The 20896-nt window shown below is 52.1% G+C and overlaps 3 protein-coding genes across 4 annotated transcripts; all 3 read right to left on the bottom strand.

Moving 5' to 3' along the window:
- Positions 1 to 9180: 9180 nt before the first annotated feature.
- S100A6 (S100 calcium binding protein A6) lies at positions 9181 to 10608 on the bottom strand. Its single transcript, XM_060142336.1, has 3 exons — positions 10470 to 10608; positions 9767 to 9925; positions 9181 to 9404 (listed from the first exon to the last, which is right to left on the bottom strand). Exons 2-3 carry the CDS (start codon positions 9902 to 9904, stop codon positions 9270 to 9272), a joined length of 273 nt encoding a protein of 90 aa, XP_059998319.1. The 5' UTR covers positions 9905 to 9925; positions 10470 to 10608; the 3' UTR covers positions 9181 to 9269.
- Positions 10609 to 11590: 982 nt separating this feature from the next.
- S100A5 (S100 calcium binding protein A5) lies at positions 11591 to 14615 on the bottom strand. Its single transcript, XM_060142335.1, has 3 exons — positions 14562 to 14615; positions 13819 to 13977; positions 11591 to 12202 (listed from the first exon to the last, which is right to left on the bottom strand). Exons 1-3 carry the CDS (start codon positions 14613 to 14615, stop codon positions 12056 to 12058), a joined length of 360 nt encoding a protein of 119 aa, XP_059998318.1. The 3' UTR covers positions 11591 to 12055.
- A 2643-nt stretch (positions 14616 to 17258) lies between these two features.
- Positions 17259 to 19875, bottom strand: S100A4 (S100 calcium binding protein A4). Of its 2 annotated transcripts, none has more exons than XM_060138387.1 (3): positions 19721 to 19875; positions 18628 to 18783; positions 17259 to 17557 (listed from the first exon to the last, which is right to left on the bottom strand). In XM_060138387.1, the coding sequence occupies exons 2-3, from the start codon at positions 18766 to 18768 to the stop codon at positions 17393 to 17395; spliced, it is 306 nt and encodes a 101-aa protein (XP_059994370.1). In that variant the 5' UTR covers positions 18769 to 18783; positions 19721 to 19875; the 3' UTR covers positions 17259 to 17392. The 2 variants fall into 2 exon arrangements, with proteins under 2 accessions (XP_059994370.1, XP_059994374.1); XM_060138391.1 differs by having other exon boundaries at positions 18628 to 18808; positions 19721 to 19757.
- Positions 19876 to 20896: the final 1021 nt, after the last annotated feature.

Here is a 20896-nt window from a genome sequence, read left to right as displayed (position 1 = left end):
ATCCAGTCCTGTACTTTTGCTTGTTGGGAGTTTTAAAATTACTGATTGAATTTAATTACTGGAAATAAGTCTGTTCACATTTTCTATTTCTTCCTGATTCAGTCTTGGGAAATTGTATATTTCAAGAAATTTATCCACTTTTTCTCAGTTGTCCATTTTATTCACATATAATTGTTCATAGTAATAAGATTGTGTTTTTTTAAAGATATCATTTCATCTTCCTTTTTTCAAAGTTAAGTTTTCTTTATATTTATATAGTGTTTGGTTTACTTTTTGAATAATATTTTATTAATTTTACCTACTAATTTAGATTGGAAGAATAATGCATCTCTATGTTTATGTTTATATTTGAAGTTTTTGCTTTTATTTGACACTTTGTCATGTGTTTCTAATTTTTTGAAATATTTTAATACATAATTCCAGTGTTTTAATGTTATAAATTCTGAAAACTTTTACATAGAATACAAGTATTCAACCCCATATTTTAATAATGTGCACAATAAAAACCAAAACACAGGTATTGATATTTTGCTCTCATATAACAATCACTAAGAATGAGCTTTCCTGGCTCAACTGGTTTTTCTGTTGCTATGAATTTAAGGTACAGTTAGAACAGAGTTTCTGGGGTAAAGGAATGAAAATGGTGGGAGGGAGCTTGGCGGAGCCAGGGAAAAATGAGAGAAGGAAAGTGGAGTCTGCAGTGTGGGTACCTGGGGAGAGCAGAACTGAAAGAATTGTCAGGGAGTCAGACATTCATTGTCCAGGGGGTGCTGGGTAACAGGGCTGATGGAAGGGACCATGCAAAGGGCCTTCCATGAGATGGGGTGGAACCTAGCCCCTGCTGGCTAACCCTTCAGTATTCACACCATCAGCACCCAAGGTTCAAGTCTTCCTGTGAGTGAAAACTTCCTTCTCTGCACCAAGCACCCTACCAGCTGACCACCCAGTGAGGAATGCCTGGCCAGTGACAGTCATCACTCTGCCACAGCTGTACACACACATACACTCACTCACACACTCAAACACACTCACACACTAGGAGAACAGATTTCCATAGCACCTCTAGGACAACTGTACAACCAAAGAGCACCCCAGGACACCTAGTGGGGTGGTGGAGAGGAGCTGCCTCTGCTACACCTGGAAAAATAAAGAATTGAAAGCAGAGTCCCAAAGGGTTATATGTACACCCATGTTCATAGTAGCATTATTCACAATTGCTAAAATGCAGTAGCAACCCAAGTGTCCAGCAACAAAGGAATAGATAAGCAAAATGTGGTATATTCAAATAATGGAACATTATTCCACCTTAAAACGGAAGGAAATTCTGACAGATGCTACCACATGGATGAAATCTGAGGACATTATGCTAAGTGAAATAAAGCCAGTCCTAAAAGTACAAATACTGCATGATTCCACTTGTACAAAACACTTAGTCAAATTCATAGAGACAGAAAGCAGAGCTGGGGAAAGAGGGGGGATTGGGAATTACTCTTTAATAGATACAGAGTTTCGATTTTACAAAAGATGAAAAGAACTATGGAGATGGATGGTAGAGATGGCTGTGCAACAGTGTGAATGTATTTAATACCACAGAATGTACACTTTTCAAAGGTTCATTTTATGTTATGTGTACAGCATACCTCATTTTATTGGGCTTCACTTTATTGCACTTCACAGATATTGTGGTTATTACAGACTGAAGACTTGTGGCCACATTGTGTCAAGCAAGTCTATAGGCCCAATTTTTCCAAGAGCATTTGCTCACATCCTGTCTCTGTGTCACATTTTGGTATTTCTCACAATATTTCAAACTTTTTCATTATTATTATATTTGTTATGGTGATCTGTGATCAGTGATATTTGATGGTAAGCTTGCAAAACGATTATGACTCGCCAAAGACTCAGATGATGGTTAGCATTTTTTAGCAATAAAGTATTTTTAAATTAAGGTATGTACATTTTTTAAGCATAATACTGTACTAATAGAGTAATAGTGCAAACATAACTTTTACATGCACTGGAAAACCAAAAAATTTGTGTGACTCACTTTATTGTTATATTCGCTTTTTTGCGATGGTCTGGAACCAAACCTGCCTTATCTCCAAGGTATGCCTGTATTTTGCTATAATTTTTTTCAACTGGGAAAAAAAAGTGAGGCCAGGAGAGATTTGACACAGAGGAGGCAGTGCGACCACAGAGGCAAAGACTGCAGACACAAGTGGTGCAGACTCAGGTCAAGCAACGCCAGCAGCCACCAGATGCCGAAAGGGACAACAAACCAATTTTCCCCTAGAGCTTTTGGAGGGAGTGTGGCCCTACCCACAACCCCTTGATTTCAGACGTCTGGCCTACAGGACCGTGAAAGAATAAATTTCTGTTATTTTAACCCCCCTCCAAATCCCCACTGGATTGTACACTTTAAAAGTGTCAATTTTATGATGCATGAATTATATCGCAATAAAGCTTTTGTTTGTGTGTGTGTTTTGGCTTTATTTGGTTTGGTTTGTTTTTTTCCCCAGCTTTATGAGACATAATTGACTTATAACATTGTTTAAGTTCAAGGTGTACAAAGTGTTGATTTGATAAATGTTTATATGGCAAAATGACGACTGCCATAGCATAGCTACCACCTGCATGCCATCACATAGTCACCCTTTCTTTTTTGTGGTGAGAGCATTTAAGATCTACTTTCTTAGAACATTCAAGTACTTAATAACACAGTACTGTTAGCTAGAATCATCATGCTAGACATTAGAGCCCCAGAACTTAAACTTACAACTCTAAGTTTAGACCCTTTTGACCCTTTGCCTAACATCTCCCCATTTCCCCCAACCCCCAGCCCCTGGTAACCACCACTCTATTCTCTGTTTCTCTGAATTCAACTTTGCTGGATTCTACATATGAGTAAGAACATACTGGGCTTGTCTTTCTCTGTCTGACATCTCACTTAACATAATGTCCTCAAGGTCCATCCATGCTGTCACAAATGGCAGGGTTTCCTTTTCTCTCACGAAGGAATAATACTCCATTGAGTATATATCCATTGAACGTCCCTTAGATTGTTTCCAGATCTTGGCTATTGCGTGTAATGATGCAATGAACATGGGAGGCCAGATGTCTCTGTGAGATCCTAATTTCTCACAGAGAAACACCTCAATAAAGCTGTTTAAAAGAGGGAGAGGGACAAGTTTCCCTGGTGGTACAGTGGTTGAGAGTCCGCCTGCCGATGCAGGGGACACGGGTTCGTGCCCCGATCCGGGAAGATCCCACATGCTGTGGAGTGGCTAGGCCCGTGAGCCAGGGCCGCTGGGCTTGTGCATCCGGACCCTGTGCTCCGCAACGGGAGAGGCCACAGTGGTGAGAGACCCGCATACCTCCCCCCCCACAAAAAAAAGAGAGAGAGACAAGGCTATTTTTTCTTGGGCTTTTTGGTTTTTTGCCCATGCCTTTCGTCATGCGGGGATCTTAGTTCCCCGATCAGGGATCGAATCAGTGCCCCCTTCATTGGGAGAGCAGAGTTTTAACCACTGGACCACCAGGGAAGTCCCTAGGCTATTTTTTTCTTGTAATGACAATACTCTCTGGGTGAGATGCTGGCCTCTGGGCGCAGGGCACCCATTATACATGGAAGGCACTGTGCCCAGGGCCCCGAAAACATTTTTCATTTCGTTTAAAAGTACAAGAAACCTGAAGATACTAATAATGAATATATAATAATGATTCCATCTTGGTTCACATTTATCTTTATACCAACACAGTCATAAAATACAGTTTTTAATATTTTCCTATGGAGGATCCACAGAGGCAAAAGTACCTAGAGCCCATGGAAGTCAAAGGCAGCCTTGTTCCTAGGTAATTTGTCAGGAAATCGGTCACAGCTGTCACACGCTGCAGAGAAAGAACCGGGATTGGGACACTCATCAGCGTCCCCACTCCTAGGTCTAGAACTGCCCCCCCAACCCAGAACCCCCCAGAGCAGGCAGAGCCTGGCATAGGAAAGCTCCATTAGCTTCCAAAGCCAAGGGCCTAAATGCTGGGACATCCTTATATAAGAAGAGCAGTGGGGTGTCCTAAGGGATGGGCGTGGCAACTTAGCTTTTGGAGGCTTGAAGAACTGTGGGTGGGGGAGACCTCCACGGAGGAAGCATCCTGCAGGTCTCCCCACCTGAAAGCCCTACACTGACCTGGAAGCAGGAGAACCTTCTGATGCTGTGAGTGTAGCCTTCTTGAAGAGAGGCGTAAGGGGGTGCCTCAGGGCCCTCCCCACCTTTCCCCTTCCCCCTGGACAGAGGGCTGGGTTGCTCTCCCCTAGATTCTGGGAGGACACAGGCAGGGCACTCAGAGGACAGGGAGAAGGGTCTGCTTGGGCATCCCACTGAGCAATGGCCAGTGGCTGACCCTACACACACCCCACCTCCCCTTACCCATCTCCCTTTTCAGGCTCCTCTGGGTCTGTCCCTGTTCACCACCTGGACTAGGTCCGCAGGTTAAGTCCCAAAGTGCCAGGAAGACTGGGGTGCTTGCTCCAGGAGTGCCATCACAGGCCTCCTGGCCACCCACCCAGGTGCCAACCTGGGGCCTGCTAGCCTCTACGACTCCACCCCCGCCACACATCCAGCAGACCCTACCTGTTCATCTTTGGGCACCTGCCTGCCCTCTTCCTGCCACCCCACTGCACTCCAGGTCAGATCCTCACTGTCCCACCTGCAGTGGCCAGCAGCTTCCTGGCCTGTTCCCCAGGGTCCAGATCTCTTTGAAGTCCAGGCCTTTAACAAATCATCACTCTATTCAAAACCTTCAATACCCACCACACACCCATAGCTTAGAGGCAGGGCTTTTAAACATTCCCTGGAACCCTTTCTTAAAAGCAAACAAAATGCAGGAGGCTGGTCCACGAAAAATACAGAGCTCTGGCTAAAACAGGGTGAGTGGCCAGAAGCTGCCCTGTCTGAGCCACCACGCCACCATGGGCAAGCCCCTAAGCTACCTCCGAGAACCCACTAGAGCTCTTGTAGTTCAAAATCAACTAGATCCTATCAGACTGGCTAAAACTTTTTCAAATGATACTGCCTAAGGCTGTCCAGGATGCTGGATCATTTACCACTAATGGGAAGTGTGAATTGTTACTGCTGTTGTGGAAAGTGATATAGCAATAGCTATTTAAACTAAGTATGTATATGCCCTTCAAGCCAGCAGTTTCACTCCTGGGATTCTGTACTAAATAAATAAAACCATCAGTCCTTAAGAATGTGTATACAGAGATGTTTATTCAGCAATATTATTATTGCTTGTAGTGAAAAAATTGGGGGTAGGAAATGCCCACCACTAGGAAATAGGAAATAGGAAATGATCAGATAAATTATGGTGCTTCTGTACCGTGCAATAACCTACAGCCATTAAAAAGAAGGATTTAGGGCTTCCCTGGTGGCGCAGTGGTTGAGAGTCTGCCTGCCAATGCAGGAGACATGTGTTCGTGCCTCGATCCAGGAAGATCCCACATGCCACAGAACGGCTGGGCCCGTGAGCCATGGCCACTGAGCCTGCGCGTCCGGAGTCTGTGCTCCGCAACGGGAGAGGCCACAGCAGTGAGACGCCCGCGTATTGCAAAAAAAAAAAAAAAAGAAGGATTTAGACCTCTACCAGTTGACTTGAAGGAATTTTCGTGATATATTGTTAAATGGAGAAAACATAAAATGAGAGAAATATATATATATATCATGATTCCATTTTTATAATGCAATTACATCATACACATGTCTTATAGTGGAACTATATTTATACAGTTTTTTAGAAAGCTATGGAATAAGGCATCCTAGTTTATTAACACTGGTTATTTGAGTGCAAGAAAATAAAACTTGTCAGTGAATTTCTCAGTGCCCCAGTACAAACCCTAGCCTCCTGGGACTCTTCACAGACCTTGAGGATTAGACTCACAGCCATTTGTGTCGTTAATTGCTTGATCCAAAAGGATAATAAAACTTCTCTTGTTTCCCAAAGAGAGAGAGTCAAATGCTTACCACCTGCACTAGGTCCCAAGGTTAAGCCCCAAGGAGCTCAGGAGACCGGAAAGCTCCTCTCTAGGTATTTATACTTCAAAAGAGATGAAGACTCAGAATTTAGAGATCTCTAGGACCTAAAAACTGGAGACTCCTGGAGCTATCTCGTTCCTAGAGAAATTTTATTTACATTCCAGAGAGTGGTGTTAGGATTTAGCACCGCAACATTCCCAAGGAGACCCTTTCAGAAGGAGAGGAGAACCGGTTCCCTTTCCCCCTTTATAAGTAGTGAAAAACCATCTTTCCTTGTCACTTGCCTTTGAATGTCTGGTCCTTGAATGAGACCTAGCCCAAGATAAGACACAGGCCAAGGCAGCCCTGACTCACTGATTATTTCTATAAGTCATTTTGTACACTCTCAATATGTGATTAAAACATTTAAGAGAAAAACATGAAGAAGAAATGGCCAGACTATGTCATGATGTGATAAGCACTAATGAACTGGCAAAGGGAAGGGAGAGGGCCCAGTTCTGAATTTACAGTTTGCCCTGGGTGGAAGCACTTAGTCCTCTACTGGTTTTTCACTTGTTCAACAGGGTTAATAATACGTACTACACATAAACCTTCTGAGCATCACAAAAGAATGGATATGAAAGTGCCTTGTAAAAATAAAAGCGCTATACAAACGTACAGTGGCTTTATTCCCGACAGTATCAGATATGCTTGGCAGAGAACAAAGAGCTACATACGGTGACTCAGTCCAAAACCCCTCCCACTGGGGCCCGCCCCAGCTTACAGACATGGGCTGTGGTGCCGCTGTTTCAGCTTCCTGGGTGTCGGGCTGACTAGGTTGTAGGATTAATGCCCATTTATGCACAGCGAAGGAAAAAGGAGCCTCAGCGAGGGGCATAGGGGAACGCAGAGCCACTTCCACCAGAGGCCTGGATCAGCCTCAGCAAAGGGACAGGATGTGAAGCCCCCAGCTCACATCTGAACGTCTCCCTCTACCCGAAGCCCAGGCCCCTGTTCCACAGAGTGAACTAAAGGCTTCATTTCCATTACATCCGTTGGAGGCAAATGCAATAAAAAGTGACCAGTCTGTGCCCCCTCCACACACAGTCCCACCCTTTGAGTAGAGCACCCACCAGGTTCCGTTGTAAATACTGCTTCCTCCCACCATCCCTCAAAAAAGCCTTAAAGACCACACCCTCAAAGCAAACAAAAGATTTGCTACATGTTTGGGGGTTTGTTTTATCTTTTAAATCCGTGTTCCTGTTCCCCTCCACTATTACGGAAAGGCAGCCGCTAAAGGACACGCCTGTTTATTTAGCAGGTGAACTGTGCAAGTTTACCGATTCTCCTAAAGCCCTCGGCCTGCCCACCCACCAGAGCTCCCTGCAGATGTATGACCGAAGGCCTTGTCTGAGCAGCCCCTCCCTGGGCAGGGCAGTAGGTCTTCACCCACTGAAATGACCCCTCCTCCCTCTTTGTACGAAGGTCTTCTAGGCCCTGAAAGCGGGAGGGGCGGGGGACAGGGTTCAGATTGTTTGTCTTTGCAAACCGCCTTCCTTTCATGGACTTGCTCGTGGCACGTGCGTCTTAGGTAAAGGCTGAGTTGCGAGTTGCTTTATTGGGGGGTTAATTGCTGGGAGCCAAAAGATCCCCCGGCTGACATTCCCATAGCACCAAGTGGTGTTTTCCTCTTCACTGGAAGGGCTCCACCTTGGCTCCCTCCGCCACGGGCCCCTCCCTAGGGGTTCGAGAAAACCAACCACAACGGCCCCGCGGCGTCCTGCTCTCTGTCCACACGAGGGCGCTCGCTCCACGCCCCATTATGCTGGCCGCTGCGACGCCGGGAAGGTATCTTTGCGGGGGCGGATAGAGCCAAGGCTTGGACACGGCTGTGCAGACCGGGAGCTCGACCTGGGTCCCTTCCTGGTTCCCAGCTGTGCCAGTCCCTAGTCCCTGCGGGGAAGGAGAGGCCACTAGAGGGACGCCAAGAGGTGAGGCTTCCAGCCCTCTTGGGACTGTTGGCTCATCCCCACCCCCTGGAGGAAGAAGACTCAATTCAGCGGAGTTGAGCCCCCTGGGAAGTGGGGAGGTGAGTAAGAAGGGAAGGAGGATATGGTCTCCCTCTGGGGTCCCCAGAGTATACAGAGGAACTTGCCTGGCATACTTTAGGCCTGGAGGGGACAGAACTGCCCCATGGCCCTGAAACACAATTTACCCCCTTCCCCTACCCGCCTGCCTGAAAACGCTAATGCAAACAGTGAACTCAGACAATAATTCAGACAATTAGTCATTTTCCCTGATGGGGGCTGAGAGCCAGGCTTGGCTCCGGTGGAATACCTGGGGTGATTCTTTCTGCTGAGGCTGTAGGGATGGGCTGGCTCAATATTGACAGAAAGGCTTGAAGGCGCAGTTGCCCAGCCCCGGAGACCCCCCCACTCCACCCCGAGGACCCTCAGCCCACCCCTTTCATGAACACCCCATGAGTCATTTATTCGCACAGCTGCCAGCTTCTCAGACCACCACCCCTGGCACAAAGGACCCTGTCCCTGAATGCAGGGACAGACTCTTAAAGCGTGCCTCCCACCTTTGACCAACCAGGGCATAGACAGCAGAATCGAACTCAACCATACAGCGTCCGTCCGCAGTGGTCTCTGACGGAATATCAGAACACTCCCCGGCCAGGCTCTGGGAATGCCAGATATGCCTTCTCTGCCCCTATTTCACTGTGGTGAGAAAGTGGACCGGCCCCGACCCAAGGCCCTTCTGGCCCTTCCCCTCTCACCACGCCCAGAGGAAAAACACGTCTTTGTCTTCAGAGATCCTGATAGGACTATCTCTGCCACACTCTGGACTCATCACATCCTGGCTCAAGCACCATTTCCTTCTCCAAGCCCATCTCAGAACCCCTTTCACGGGGGACCACTTGAGCCTTTCCTTAAGATGGCTTCACCCAGAGTGGGCATCTTTTTCTAATTCACATAAAGGCAACTTAATGAGCTCACAACCGCTTTGTTAGGGTGCATCCGCCATTTTGTGGACCCTCCCACCAGCTCCCCTGGCCTGGTGAGTCACTGAGTCACTCCCGGAGGTCACTGTGAGAAAACCCTCTGGTGGCCATGTAGCACCAAGCAGAGGAGGAAACGGAAATCACTGGGAAGCCAGGACACAGGGATAGATTTAACCAAAAAAAAAAATTTATTGTACAATTACCCACCACTAGACAGGCCAGCTGGAGGGTGTCTCCACCTTCCCAATTTATTTTCAGCCCCGGAGGATGTCATTGTAGATCATGGCCAAGGCCCCCAGGAAGGTGACATATTCTTGGAAGTTCACCACCTGGTCCTTGTTCCGGTCCAGGTCGTCCATCAGCTTTGCAATTTCAGCATCCTGCAGCTTCTAACGTGTTAGAATGGGAAATCCAGACTCAATGGTTTTGAGACCTTGGGTTCTCTGCCTTTCCCCCTCCCAGGCAGCCCCCTCTCATACAAATGGCTTGCTCACTTGTCACCAAAGATCCAAGCCCACTTTGGGTTCACTTGGCTTTACTTCTCCTCTGTTCCTCACTCAGGAGGAGTGAATACCAGGCTACCAGTTTCCCCAGCCCCTCAGGGGTGTGGACCAGTGGTCCAGTAAGGCACATGGTCTAGGGCCCCAGAATGTGGGTAAGCCTGAGTCATGCACCTGGCACCTCACCCTCTCCGAATCCTGCTTCTAAAGGGCGAGAGGTGGGGAGAGGGGGCCTGGGGAGGCTCACTCACCGCGCCAATGGTGAGCTCCTTCTGGATCAGCTCCTTCAGTTCACTCTTGCTCAGGGTGTTCTTGTCACCCTCCTGACTGGAGTACTTGTGGAAGATGGTCACCAGGAGGCCAATAGCCTGATCCAGGGGGCACGCCATGGCTGAAGGCTGGGCTCAGAGCTGAGGGCAGAGAGGCTGCTCAGCGCTGGGCAGCAGGGCCTTCTCACTCACCCACACCCCCCCCAACTCCCTTTGACTACCCGTGCCAAACCACTAAGTGTCAGGTGACATCAGGAGACAGCCCAGGGCTTGTAGAGGAGGGAGAGGGCAGAGTCTAAGGCCAAGAGGTGAGTGCCCTACAGAGGACCAGAGCAGAGGTTGTTCAAGAATTCTAAGGAACAAATAGAACCACAGCTGAGAACTGTCTTCCAGGGGTTCCAAGAAAAGTTGGGGAATATGTTGTGAGTGAGGGTGGAGGCTGCACACCCAGCCCTACACACACACAGCCTCACAGGACCACACACTGCGGCACGGACACACCCTGGGACTCACTCTCCCAACCCCAGAAGGGCCACAGTGGCGAGCCGCCCCACCGGATGCCTTAGCCCGGGCCGGCCCGGCCGCTCCCGCCTCTCCCTGCCGGCCCCAGTCTGGATGCGGGCGGACTAACCCGGGGCGGGCTGGCCCCGAAGGACGGGGGCTGCCCTGCCTAGCGAGGACTCACCGCGACTGCAGCGAAGCGAGAAGGAGCGGCCGAGGGGGATGGCCCTGTGGCCAGCCCGCCAGCCTTATAGCGGCGCTTCCGGGAGGCCGGCCGCCCACTGCCCGCCCGCGCCCCACCCTGCCCCGCCCTTTACACAACATCCTCGCCCGAAAAGTCTCCACGCCTCCTGCCCCGGGGCTGTTCGGGGCTCCGCGGGGCGGGGGCGCCGAGGGGAGACTGCGGCCAGCCCAGTGACCTCGAGCTCCCACCTAATCTCCAAAACTCACGTTGCGCCCCGTCGCGATGTGACAAGAGGAGGAGGCGGAGAGCCGGGCAGTGTGAGAGAGAGAGAGAGAGAGAGAGAGAGAGAGAGAGAGAGAGAGAACACCTAGAACACACATCCCCCCAGGGAAAAATACCACCACCCTCGATCCCTTCCCCCATCCCCCCACCTGAATTGCACCCGCAGCCTCTTGCCCATTAAAGTGCACACACACACCAGAGTCAAGCCCTGTGTCATTAGTTATTTACCCTCCAATGCAAAGTCTGTCAGGTCCTCTCCCAAGAAAGGATTTTGATACGGGGAGGGAGGTGGGGAGAGCAGAAAGCCCTGGATCCCAGAGATGATGGTAGGGCTTGTTGCTGGGGGGCAAACGGAGGAGAAGGAAAGGGGGCCGGTGTGGAGGTCAAGGCCAGACTCCCCCTTCTTACCAGTGTCCTCATTGGGGGCCTCCTGTGAGCTGGTGGCAAGTCAGAGTGGCCTGTCCACCACTGCCCTCAGGGACCGCATCCCAGCCACCCCCAGTGTCCTCACTCTCAGAGCACTTTCCCCCTTAGCTTTCTCTGCATATTTGCAGCATTCCCTGGAGGCAAGCAAAAGCCTGGCCCCACTTCCTCATTTTCCTGGAGGGCCAAACTAAGCCTGGATAAGATTAGTCACGTCTGCACTGAAGAACAGGAAGTGGGGTGGAAACCCAGAACGTGAACACCCAGAGGCTGCCCACCCACTTAAGGAGAAGCTCTGCCTGGTCCCACCCCACCCCCAGCCAAGGTGGACAAGAATGTTCCAAACCAGCCCTGGACACCTGGAATCAAAAACCTTTATTTCCTCTGCTGGAAGGGAAGGCTGAAGCAGGGTCCATCTGGGAGGGAGAGGAAGGCAAGGGGCCACGGAGGGTCTATGAGAGGAGCTGCAGGGGTCAGGGGCCAGGGCCCAGTCATTGGTTGTCCGCCAGGAAGAAGTCGTTGTAGGCCACGCACAGCGTGGTCGGGAACACCGAATACTCCTTTTTTTGTTTGCTTTTTTGTTGGTTTTTTTAATAAATTTGTTTATTCATTTATTTATTTTTGGCTGTGATGGGTCTTCATTGCTGCGCACAGGCTTTCTCTAGTTGTGGCGAGTGGGGGCTACTCTTCATTGCGGTGCACGGGCTTCTCATTGTGGTGGCTTCTCTTGTTGCAGAGCACAGGCTCTGGGCACGCAGGCTTCAGTAGTTGTGGCACACGGCTCAGTAGTTGTGGCTCGTGGACTCTAGAGTGCAGGCTCAGTAGTTGTGGCGCCCAGGCTTAGTTGCTCTGCGGCATGTGGGATCTTCCAGGACCATGGTTCAAACCCGTGTCCCCTGCATTGGCAGGTGGATTCTTAACCACTGCGCCACCAGGGAAGTCCCCGAGTACTCCTTGAAGTCGATCTCCTGGTTGCTGTTCTTGTCCAAGCTCTTCATCAGGTCATCGATGCTGCTCTCCTTCATCTTCTTCGAGGGCCCAGGTAGAGAGACAGGTCAGCCACCCCTCCCAGCCCTGCCCTGACCCCTGGGAAGGCAGCCTCAGGCTGATCCCCAGGTGAGTCAGCAGCGGAGCATCTCAACCCCCAGAGTCTCCCCCCAGGCCACACCCAGCTCAGGGTGCCACCAGGCAGAGCTCAGTGACCTGACTCCTGAATCGGAATAAATTACAAGAGGAAGGCTAGGGCAGCCCCCTTCCCCTCGACACTTTCTACCACCCAGAGAAATAATAAGCTAGATTTCATACAACAGCTAATAGAGACGGCTTGGTGACTGTGTGGCACTAAGCGAGATCCAAGCCTTATCCCGTCCCTGCAGGACAGCTGCATGGAGCGAGTGCCTGGCACCCAGTCCTCTTCCTTGTCTGGTCCCCTGCCCAACCAGCCCAGCTCCACCAAGAGGATGGAGACAGCACCCTCAGGGGGAACAGGAAGAAAATACAGACACATCCTGCCCTCTCCTCTTCACTGCCCTCACCTCCAACTTTTCCACAGGAGACAGGACTTCGGGACATAGAGATGGAAACAGCGTCTCTGTGACGCCACCCTTGTCCCCAGTCTGGGCTCCTGTTATAGCCAGGCCCTCCCCAGGGCCTCTGTCCCCTTGTAGTTAACCCTGCTGGACCCATGGCCCCTCCCTCTGTCCTCATTAACTCCAGAATGCAGAGAGCTTGGCAGGAAGGCCAGAGGGGAGGCCTGGTGACACCCACGCCTGCTTTGGTCCCCTGTCCACAGGGACACACTAGGTGGAGCTTCTCTCTGGGGAGGCCCACTAGGGTTCAAGATGCGACAGGAGAGGCCCACAGGCCGATTTTAAAGGAACGAGGGAGGTTGATACATGGGCCCGGGCTGGAATTCCAGCCTCTCACTAGCTGGGTGTCCTCAGACAGTTATATAACATATCTGAGCCTCAATTTATTTGTTAACTGTAATAATAACATAATGACTACCTTATAGGCCTTTCCCTTTGTCAGTTGCTTCCCTCCCACCATCTCCATCTGGTAAGAATCTGCTCTTCCCCCTTCCAAACTGTGTTCACAAACTAGTAGAAGGATCCTTTTGGTTCCCGTGTCAGCACCAGCTGAGAGCCCCAGACATGCCGGGTACATGGAGGAGAGCCAGGCCGGGGCCCTGCCCTTGAGCTGTGCACAGCTGACCTGGACCCCTGAATCACCTTGCCCACCCCCACTCCATCCCTTGCACAGCCTCCACAGCTGTGAGAGCCGCGCCTCAACATGGAAGTTTCCTTGATCTCCTTCTCTAAACCATCGTGCACGCTGAGGTCCACCCTCCAGACACTGCCCGTCTCCATTCCCAGTGAGACCTGACTCATCCCCAGGCGCGGCCCAAGATGTTCACCCTCTTCCTTGGGTCTCTGTCTGTACCCTTTGGCCATCCTGTCCTTGCTGAGGCTAGTGTACCCTGCGGGTAGGTGTGTATCCCCTCACGCTGGGCCTCCCACCTCATGCTGGGAAGCCCTCGGGGGTGACATCAGTGCTTCCTCTTTTTTTCCGTCCCCTCCCCCACGGTGCCAATGGAGCACGGAGCACTGGGACTCTGGAGTGCAGGGGAGGGACCGACACCTACCTCACCAAGACACAGGTCTTTCTCGATCAGTTCCTTCAGCTCCTTCCTACTCAGAATCAGTTTGCTGCCCTCTCTCCCTGAATATTTATGGAAAGTGGTGACCACAGTGGTCAGGGCCTTCTCCAAAGACGTCTCCAGCATGGTGTGCAGTTCTGGGGGCTGACGGGAAAGGAAAAGATCCCATTGCCCAGGAAGCTGGACCTTCTGCTTCCCCCCAGCACTAGCCCACCTCCAAGCCTCTCCCTCAAGGACCAGCTACTGGAACCCACGATGAGATCAAAATCTCCCAAGTGGACCCCAGTGTCTCAGGACAGGTTGTAGTGAGAATCAAGGAGCAGTGAGACTGACCAGGCCGGAAGGACACTGCACACTCTCCCGCTTAGGAGATGTTGAAAAAAGGGTCTAGGGACAGAGGGGTGACAGGATGGCCTCCCCAAAAGAAGAACTGGTGACAGATGGTGGAGCCAGTGAAGGGTCAGGATTTTCTCCCTGCCCGGTCCATCTTGGGCACTCATTTTCCAGAGGCCGTCCTCACCCAAGTCACCCTCCTTGGCCCGGGTCCCTGAATCACCTAATATCAGGGAGTGTCCCATTATAGAAGTGGGGGACAGGGCAAAGAGAGAGTCCAGGGGTTGGAGGAGGCTGGGGCTAGAACTGGAAGGTAAGATCTCAACAGGAAGTCGGGGAGGGGTGCCAGGACTTGTCCAGCTGGTCCAGCCTCTGGCCCAGAGAACCAAACATACAGACCAGCCACGAGGCAGCGAAGGGGGTGGGCCTATTGAAACCTCCAGGGTCATTCTGAGAGCTGGATCCAGAGGTTGGGTCTGAATGGGGCCCCCCAGTCCATCAGCACAGCCACTCCCGCCCAAGAGAAGAAGCAGCTGGAGTTCCTGTGACTCAGCTTGGAAACCACTTCCCTCTTAGGCAGGAAGGAGCCAACACCCAAGAACCTGGGGGCTACAGGTAAATCTGTGTTGAGTCCGGAGCAAGGAAAGGAGGAAGAAGCTGCTGCCTCTTACCTACAGACCAAAGCCCACCTGACGATTCTTGAACTGGACCTGAAATTCATCTCTTACCACCCCAAACCCTCAGCCTCTCCCCACTGCCAGGAGACTCAACCAGGACCACAGTGGAAGGTGAGGCCTCTGGGCATCTGCAGCAGCATCCTGGCTGGTTCTGATCCCCACCTCCACCCCCAGGGCCACGATTCCAAATACTCTGCCCTCTTCTCTCCAAACACGTGCCCATTCATCGGGCCCGGCCTTCCTTGGCGGAGGTCACCAGAGCTAGTCACCCTGTGGCCTCATCGCCCAGCTTGCCCCACCATATAAATGAGCAGGAAGGACTCCAAGGAAGGAGAGAGCCAGAGAACTCACGCAGCAGAAGCAGACTCCCTCCCACTGGTCTCTGACTTTAATTCCCTTGCTCCAGTCCCCAGGGAACCAGGGAAGAGAGAGGGCCAATAAAAAGGGGCCGGAGACAAGGAGGCCCAGGTCAGAGCCTCCTGGGACACAGGTGGGGAGAAACCCCCTCTGCCAATCTCACCTTCCTTGTTTCCAAACAAGGATGGGACGGCGGGGGGGGCACACTGAGTTTACCACGGCACACACGTCTTCAGTCCTGGAAGCTTTGTCTTCCCAACCAAAAACCAGAACTCACCATCTGATGGGTCAACAGCCAGGCTTCCTGGAAAGGCTATTCAGGAGGTACAGGACAAATGCAGGGTGTCCACCCATACCCTAGGCCACTCTCCGCATTGGGGCCCTCCCACCCACTCCAAAAGCAGAACAGACATCTCAAGATGGGAGTCAGTGGGGGAAGATGTTTCCTGCCAAGGGCATAGTCAAGGTCATCAGCAAGTACGGAGCCTAAGATTTTTAAAAGGCTTTTCAATGAATGATTTCTTCTAAACCTCACTCATCACCATGGGAAAGAATTGTCAGAGACTCTTGGAGTGGAGAACTGAGAATCAGGGACTGAGGCAGAGATCAGGGAAGGATAGGGCTGGGTGATGGGGTAGAGGCTGTGGACTGTGGGGAACTGGTTCAGGGTGGGGATCAGGGAGAGTGGCTTGTATCCTAGGAGAGACTCAGACATTGTTCTACCACCAACCAGTCCAAGTATGAGAACAGAATGGAGTTAGGGGCTTAGCACCTATTGCTGCTGCAGCCCCACCCTAGCCTGCCTGGGTGGTCCCCACTGCCCCCCACTCCACTCCCACCCCCAGCTGCCAAGGTAGAGAGGCAGCAGGGACTGGTCACTAAGCAACAGGAGTTTCCGAAGTAGGGAGTGATGCAGGAGGAGGCCCAGGGGAGGGCACTCCGTGGAAGATGGGCAGACTGGGGCTGGGGGGAGGGAGAAGGGGGAAGTGGCAAACTCTTTCCTGGATCAAAATTCTACCCAAGTCTCTATAGTCACACTCTGAGGGAACATCTGAGTCACCTACCCCACTCCTCTGAAACTTGAGACAAAAACACAATGTGATGAGAAGGAAAGGGGAAAGCTAGAAAAGTCAAGGGAACAAGACATTCCCTGCCTCTGGACCTGCCCTCTACTCACCTCTTCCTTGAAGATCCCTGTACCACCCAGGCATGACCTGGAAACTAACCACAATCCCACTCACTGCAGGCTAGAACTGTTGGCTTCAACCTAAGGAGAACTAATACCATGCCTGATATTTTCTGGGGGGAAAAAAATCTCAACTTCATTTATCGGATTCCTATGCCTGGAATTTTGTCTCCAAAACTATGGTCACCTCCCACCACCTCCCTCCCTCCCACCCCAGCCACTATCCTTCCCTCATCCCTCCCAAGATCCTTTGTCCTCCTCTGTTGGAGCATGACTGCTAACTGGTAATGAATCCCATCCTAGGGCCCCTGGGACAGAGATGGGAGTTAGGGAAGGATGATATTCTCATACTGTGGTTTCTCTTCCTCCACATCACCTCCCTGATCTGACTGTGGAATGGTAGGATTCATCCATCCCTGGGCTTTGAAGCCAGGGCACTGGAAGGGGTGGCAGGCAGCACCTGGGCCGTAAATGTCAGGACTGAGCCTTCCTCCCCATCCCACTCTGGCCTCACTACTTCCTCCCCATGACTCAGCCCTTCCCCCACCACGCCCAGGGCACCCACACTCCATTCCGGACCCCAACCAGGAGCAGATGTGATCTTCGATCCCATCCCAGCCTCACTCAGAGGTCCTGCCAGAGGCAATGTTGGGGAGGTGGGATGGTTGAGTGCCCTGGCTAAGATCCTACCGTTCCAAGCATCTGGGGGTCCCTTTCCCTGCCTTCCGCTCCATCCACAGTCAACTCTGTCCCCCACACATGTGCACAGTCACCCACATCCATCTCCCACCTTCTCTGGTCTGCTCTCCACTTGCCACAAAACCACAGCTCAACTCCCAGCGCCCCCAGAGTCTCTCAGACCATCAGCCTCATAGCTTTCAAGAATCTTTATTGAACTTGTTTAGTATCGTGCTCACATCTGGAGGAGCCAGTGTGAGGCGCTGTGCCCACCGCCAACAGGGAAGACCCCAGCTGGCAGGCCCCACCCCGCACATCTGAGGAGACTTCATTTCTTCCGGGGTTGCTTATCGGGGCAGCCTTCGAAGAACTCGTTGCACATCATGGCGATGCAGGACAGGAAGACGCAGTACTCCTGGAAGTCCACCTCGTTGTCCTTGTTGCTGTCTAGGTTGCTCATCAGCTTCTGGAATGCAGCTTCATCTGTCTTTTTCTGCAGGAAGAAGAGGCTGCAGGTAGAAACTAGAAGTCGGGGCCGGGCAGGGCGGGTGTGGGAGTGGCCAGAGCTAGGACTAGACCAGGTTTGCACCTCCAGAGGGGAGCCCAAGAAGGCTTAGCCACTCCTTGGGGGGCCCAGCTTTGGACCTCTAGCCCTGGGGGCTAGGCTAGGGCTGGAGGAAGGCCACCCCTCAGACAAAGAAATCTTGAGTACCTGGGTACAACTGGATAAAGGGGACCACAGCATCTTCTGCCAAGGTCATTTTAAGAATCCAATTAGACAATGGTCATGAAAGCAATGTATAAACTACACAAAGGTTGATATGGATGGCATCTGTGATCACTCAGGGGGAGTCTGTAGGTGTATGAGGGTCTCCATAACTGTGTCTTCACATCCACAAGCCAAATAGAAACTCAAAAATGGTTTGGGGTTGGGGGGATAAATTAGGAATATGGGATTAACAGATACACACTACTATATATAAAATAGATAAGCAACAAGGATTTACTGTATAACATAGGGAACTATATTCAATATATTGTAATAACCTATAATGGAAAAGAATCTGAAAAAATATATATGTGTATATATAACTGAATCACTTTGCTGTACACCTGAAACTAACACAACATTGTAAATTAACTATACTTCAATTTAAAAAAAAAAAAGAAGACACACAATTTTCATACAATCGTAAAAAAAAAATTGTTCATTGCTGTAGTGATGGCAAGCGTCGGAACGCCCTGGCTCACGGATCTCGGCTTTACACACTGACTACCTTGGGAAGTTACGTGGCCTCTCTGAGCTTCAGTTTACCTCCAGTTAAGTTGTGCAAACACCTGGCAGAGTCTGACCCGTAGCCTACCGGCTTGTTCTCAGCCATCTTTCTGCAGAGAGCCAGGAAGTGAGCAGTGGGTACTCACTGTGCTTCCACCCCAGGCAATCAGAGCAAGCTCTCTGCCCCGACTTGCCCGTCTCAGCAAGATGGCTGATCGACAGCTATAGATGCCAGCTGTAGCTAATGCTTCGCAGAAAACAGGTGCCTCCCAGGCTGTATCACTCACCCCCAAGAAGCTGGGCAGCTCCCGGGTCAACAGCTCCTTCAGCTCAGACTTGTTGAGCTTGAACTTGTCACCCTCCTTGCCTGAGTACTTGTGGAAGGTGGACACCATCACATCGAGGGCCTTCTCCAGGGGGCACGCCATGCCGGCAGTCAGGATCTGGGGGCAGGGTCACAGAGACACCCTAATTTTCCCCACCCCACCCCCGGCTATGTATTCAGAATGCCCACCCCAATCCCATCCCTCAGGGAGCACTTGGTGCTCCCACCATAGAGGCAGCCCAATAAGTGGGGCTCGGCTCCTGGCGGATGGGTGTGCACAAAGGGAAATCCGTGCTTGGGGCAGCGAACCCCTGCAGGGCCCGGGGCACAGGCTCTGCGTTTTGGACAGCCAGCTCCACAAGAGCGCTTTCTTCACCCCTCACGCGGTCCATTCACTCCCACGCTCAGTCTACAGCAGCCCCACCCCAGCCCATTCTTCTCCCTCCAAGCGTTGGGCTGGGTCGTTGGGCTGGGCGAGGCTGCTGGCAGCCTGCCCAGGGCCCTGTAGCGGAAAAAACCAGTGGCCTAGCGCCTAGCGTGGGGAGGCGCAGGGTGAGGTGGCAGGGGCACAGATGCAGGAGGGATGGGGACGCCACCCTCCCTTGGGTCAGGCTGCTGCGTGCAGGGCAGAGCCTCCTAGGACACGACCAGACAAAAGCCCGCCGTCGCCCTCTGCCTTCACTGTGCTTCCTACACCCCGTGAGTGTGCACGCACAGGCTAGGGCAACCCAGCAAACGCAAGCCAACATGCATACCCCCCAGTCACACGCACCCCAAAACATGCTACAGCAACAACGCGTGCAAGCCCCAGAACCACAGGACGGCTCCGATAGCTCCCCTCAGCCACCTGCACACTTTTTGTTTTTTCTCTCTTGCATGCACACACACGTGCACGTGCACACACACACATCCCTCCCCAGAGCCTCCACACTGGAATCTCACATCTGGACCCACTTAGCACATCTGGCCCCCACCAGCCTCCCCTTCTCCTGCCCCAGCCTCGGCCTGACACCCCTTGCACACTACTTGCGTGCAGCCATGCGACCGCAACTCACCAGGCCAAGAGAGAAGTGCCGAAGAGAGAGAGTTGGAGAGAGAGGAAGAGTGGGGGAAGCCCTGCAGTCTGACCTATTTATACCCCTGGCCAGGCCCTGCCCATGTCGGGGGATGGAGAAGAGCGGGAGACAGCCCTCTTATCCTGGGCCGATGTGGTAACAGCTACGGGTCCCTCCACCAGCCAGCCTGGAAACCCAGCTTCCTGTGGGCACGCACACATGGACAATGGGAGAGCCCCAGTGGGCACAGGCAGGGGCCTCAGTGGGTGGGTGTGCGCAGCTCAGATTGAGTTTTAGGGAGCTGGGGGAAGGGCAGGCTGTGCCTGGGGCATGAGGGACAGGGAGGGAGTGGTCCCACTAGGCAGCCGGCATAAAGGAAAGGGGATTAAGGGGTGGGAGGTGACAGGTGGGAGGTGGTCCTGGAATGGGGTTGCCCTGGAACTCAGGGAGGGGACCCCAGGTTCAGTGCTGGGGACAGCTCACACTGCCCTTCTCCCCTCCCAAAGGGGCTTTCTACCATGCTGAGTGAGGCCCAGGACAGGAGCTGGGGGGTCTGGGAGGGGGAACAGGCTAACACCCAAAGGAGGCGTCGGGACCCCCACAGACACATCTGTGGAGAAAGGACCTGGATGACGGAGTGATGGAATGGGAAGGGGGCGTCAGGCCTCGGGTCTCAGGGATCAACTGACGGGACCACGAGCACATGGGAAAGAGGAGGGTGTCAGGAGGGGGATTTAGAGTTAGGATGGGCATCAGGAATGAAGAGGGCAGGTTGTGGTGGAAAGTTAGAGGTGATACAGCACAGAATGGGGGAGGCAGGGGTCAGGGGAACCTCTCAGGGTAGGGTATGAACTCAGGGATTGAGAGAGGTTCAGGAGAGGGGATGTGAAGCCCCTCAGGTGGCTGTGGCTTCAGGGAGGGGGTCGGCCTGCAGGTCTCCCCTTCCCCCTCCCATGTAGGGCACCCCCGACATCAGGGAGAAACACCCTAGTTGGACCTCAGACACCCTAATCCTATTAGTACTGCACTCTGGGCTCCCACAGCCCCAGGCAGGGAACAGAGCCACCCCCTCCACTACGGCCCTCCCCTCCCCTCAGAACATCCTGTCCAGTGGACTGAGTTCCGTACTCTCTCACCCTCCTAGACAGCCCAAGGGAGCTTCTTTTTTTAAAAAAC

This window comes from Lagenorhynchus albirostris, chromosome 2, assembly GCF_949774975.1.
Source record: "Lagenorhynchus albirostris chromosome 2, mLagAlb1.1, whole genome shotgun sequence".
In the NCBI taxonomy this organism is placed as follows: domain Eukaryota; kingdom Metazoa; phylum Chordata; class Mammalia; order Artiodactyla; family Delphinidae; genus Lagenorhynchus; species Lagenorhynchus albirostris.
The sequence above is the reverse complement of the archived record's forward strand: the minus strand, read 5'-3'. Positions and strand labels throughout refer to the sequence as shown.

Bases quoted from the DNA above. Each gene is read 5' to 3' on its own strand.
- S100A6 (XM_060142336.1), bottom strand. From the start codon at position 9,904: ATGGCGTGCCCCCTGGATCAGGCTATTGGCCTCCTGGTGACCATCTTC. The intron at 9,405-9,766 runs GTGAGTGAGCCT...CTAACACGTTAG, and splicing joins AGGAGCTCACCATTGGCGCG to AAGCTGCAGGATGCTGAAAT.
- S100A5 (XM_060142335.1), bottom strand. From the start codon at position 14,615: ATGACCCTGGAGGTTTCAATAGGCCCACCCCCTTCGCTGCCTCGTGGC. The intron at 13,978-14,561 runs GTATGTTTGGTT...CTTTCCCGTCAG, and splicing joins CGCTGCCTCGTGGCTGGTCT to CCCCCAGAACTGCACACCAT. The intron at 12,203-13,818 runs GTAGGTGTCGGT...GGGCCCTCGAAG, and splicing joins AAGACCTGTGTCTTGGTGAG to AAGATGAAGGAGAGCAGCAT.
- S100A4 (XM_060138387.1), bottom strand. From the start codon at position 18,768: ATGGCGTGCCCCCTGGAGAAGGCCCTCGATGTGATGGTGTCCACCTTC. The intron at 17,558-18,627 runs GTGAGTGATACA...TTCTTCCTGCAG, and splicing joins AGCTGCCCAGCTTCTTGGGG to AAAAAGACAGATGAAGCTGC.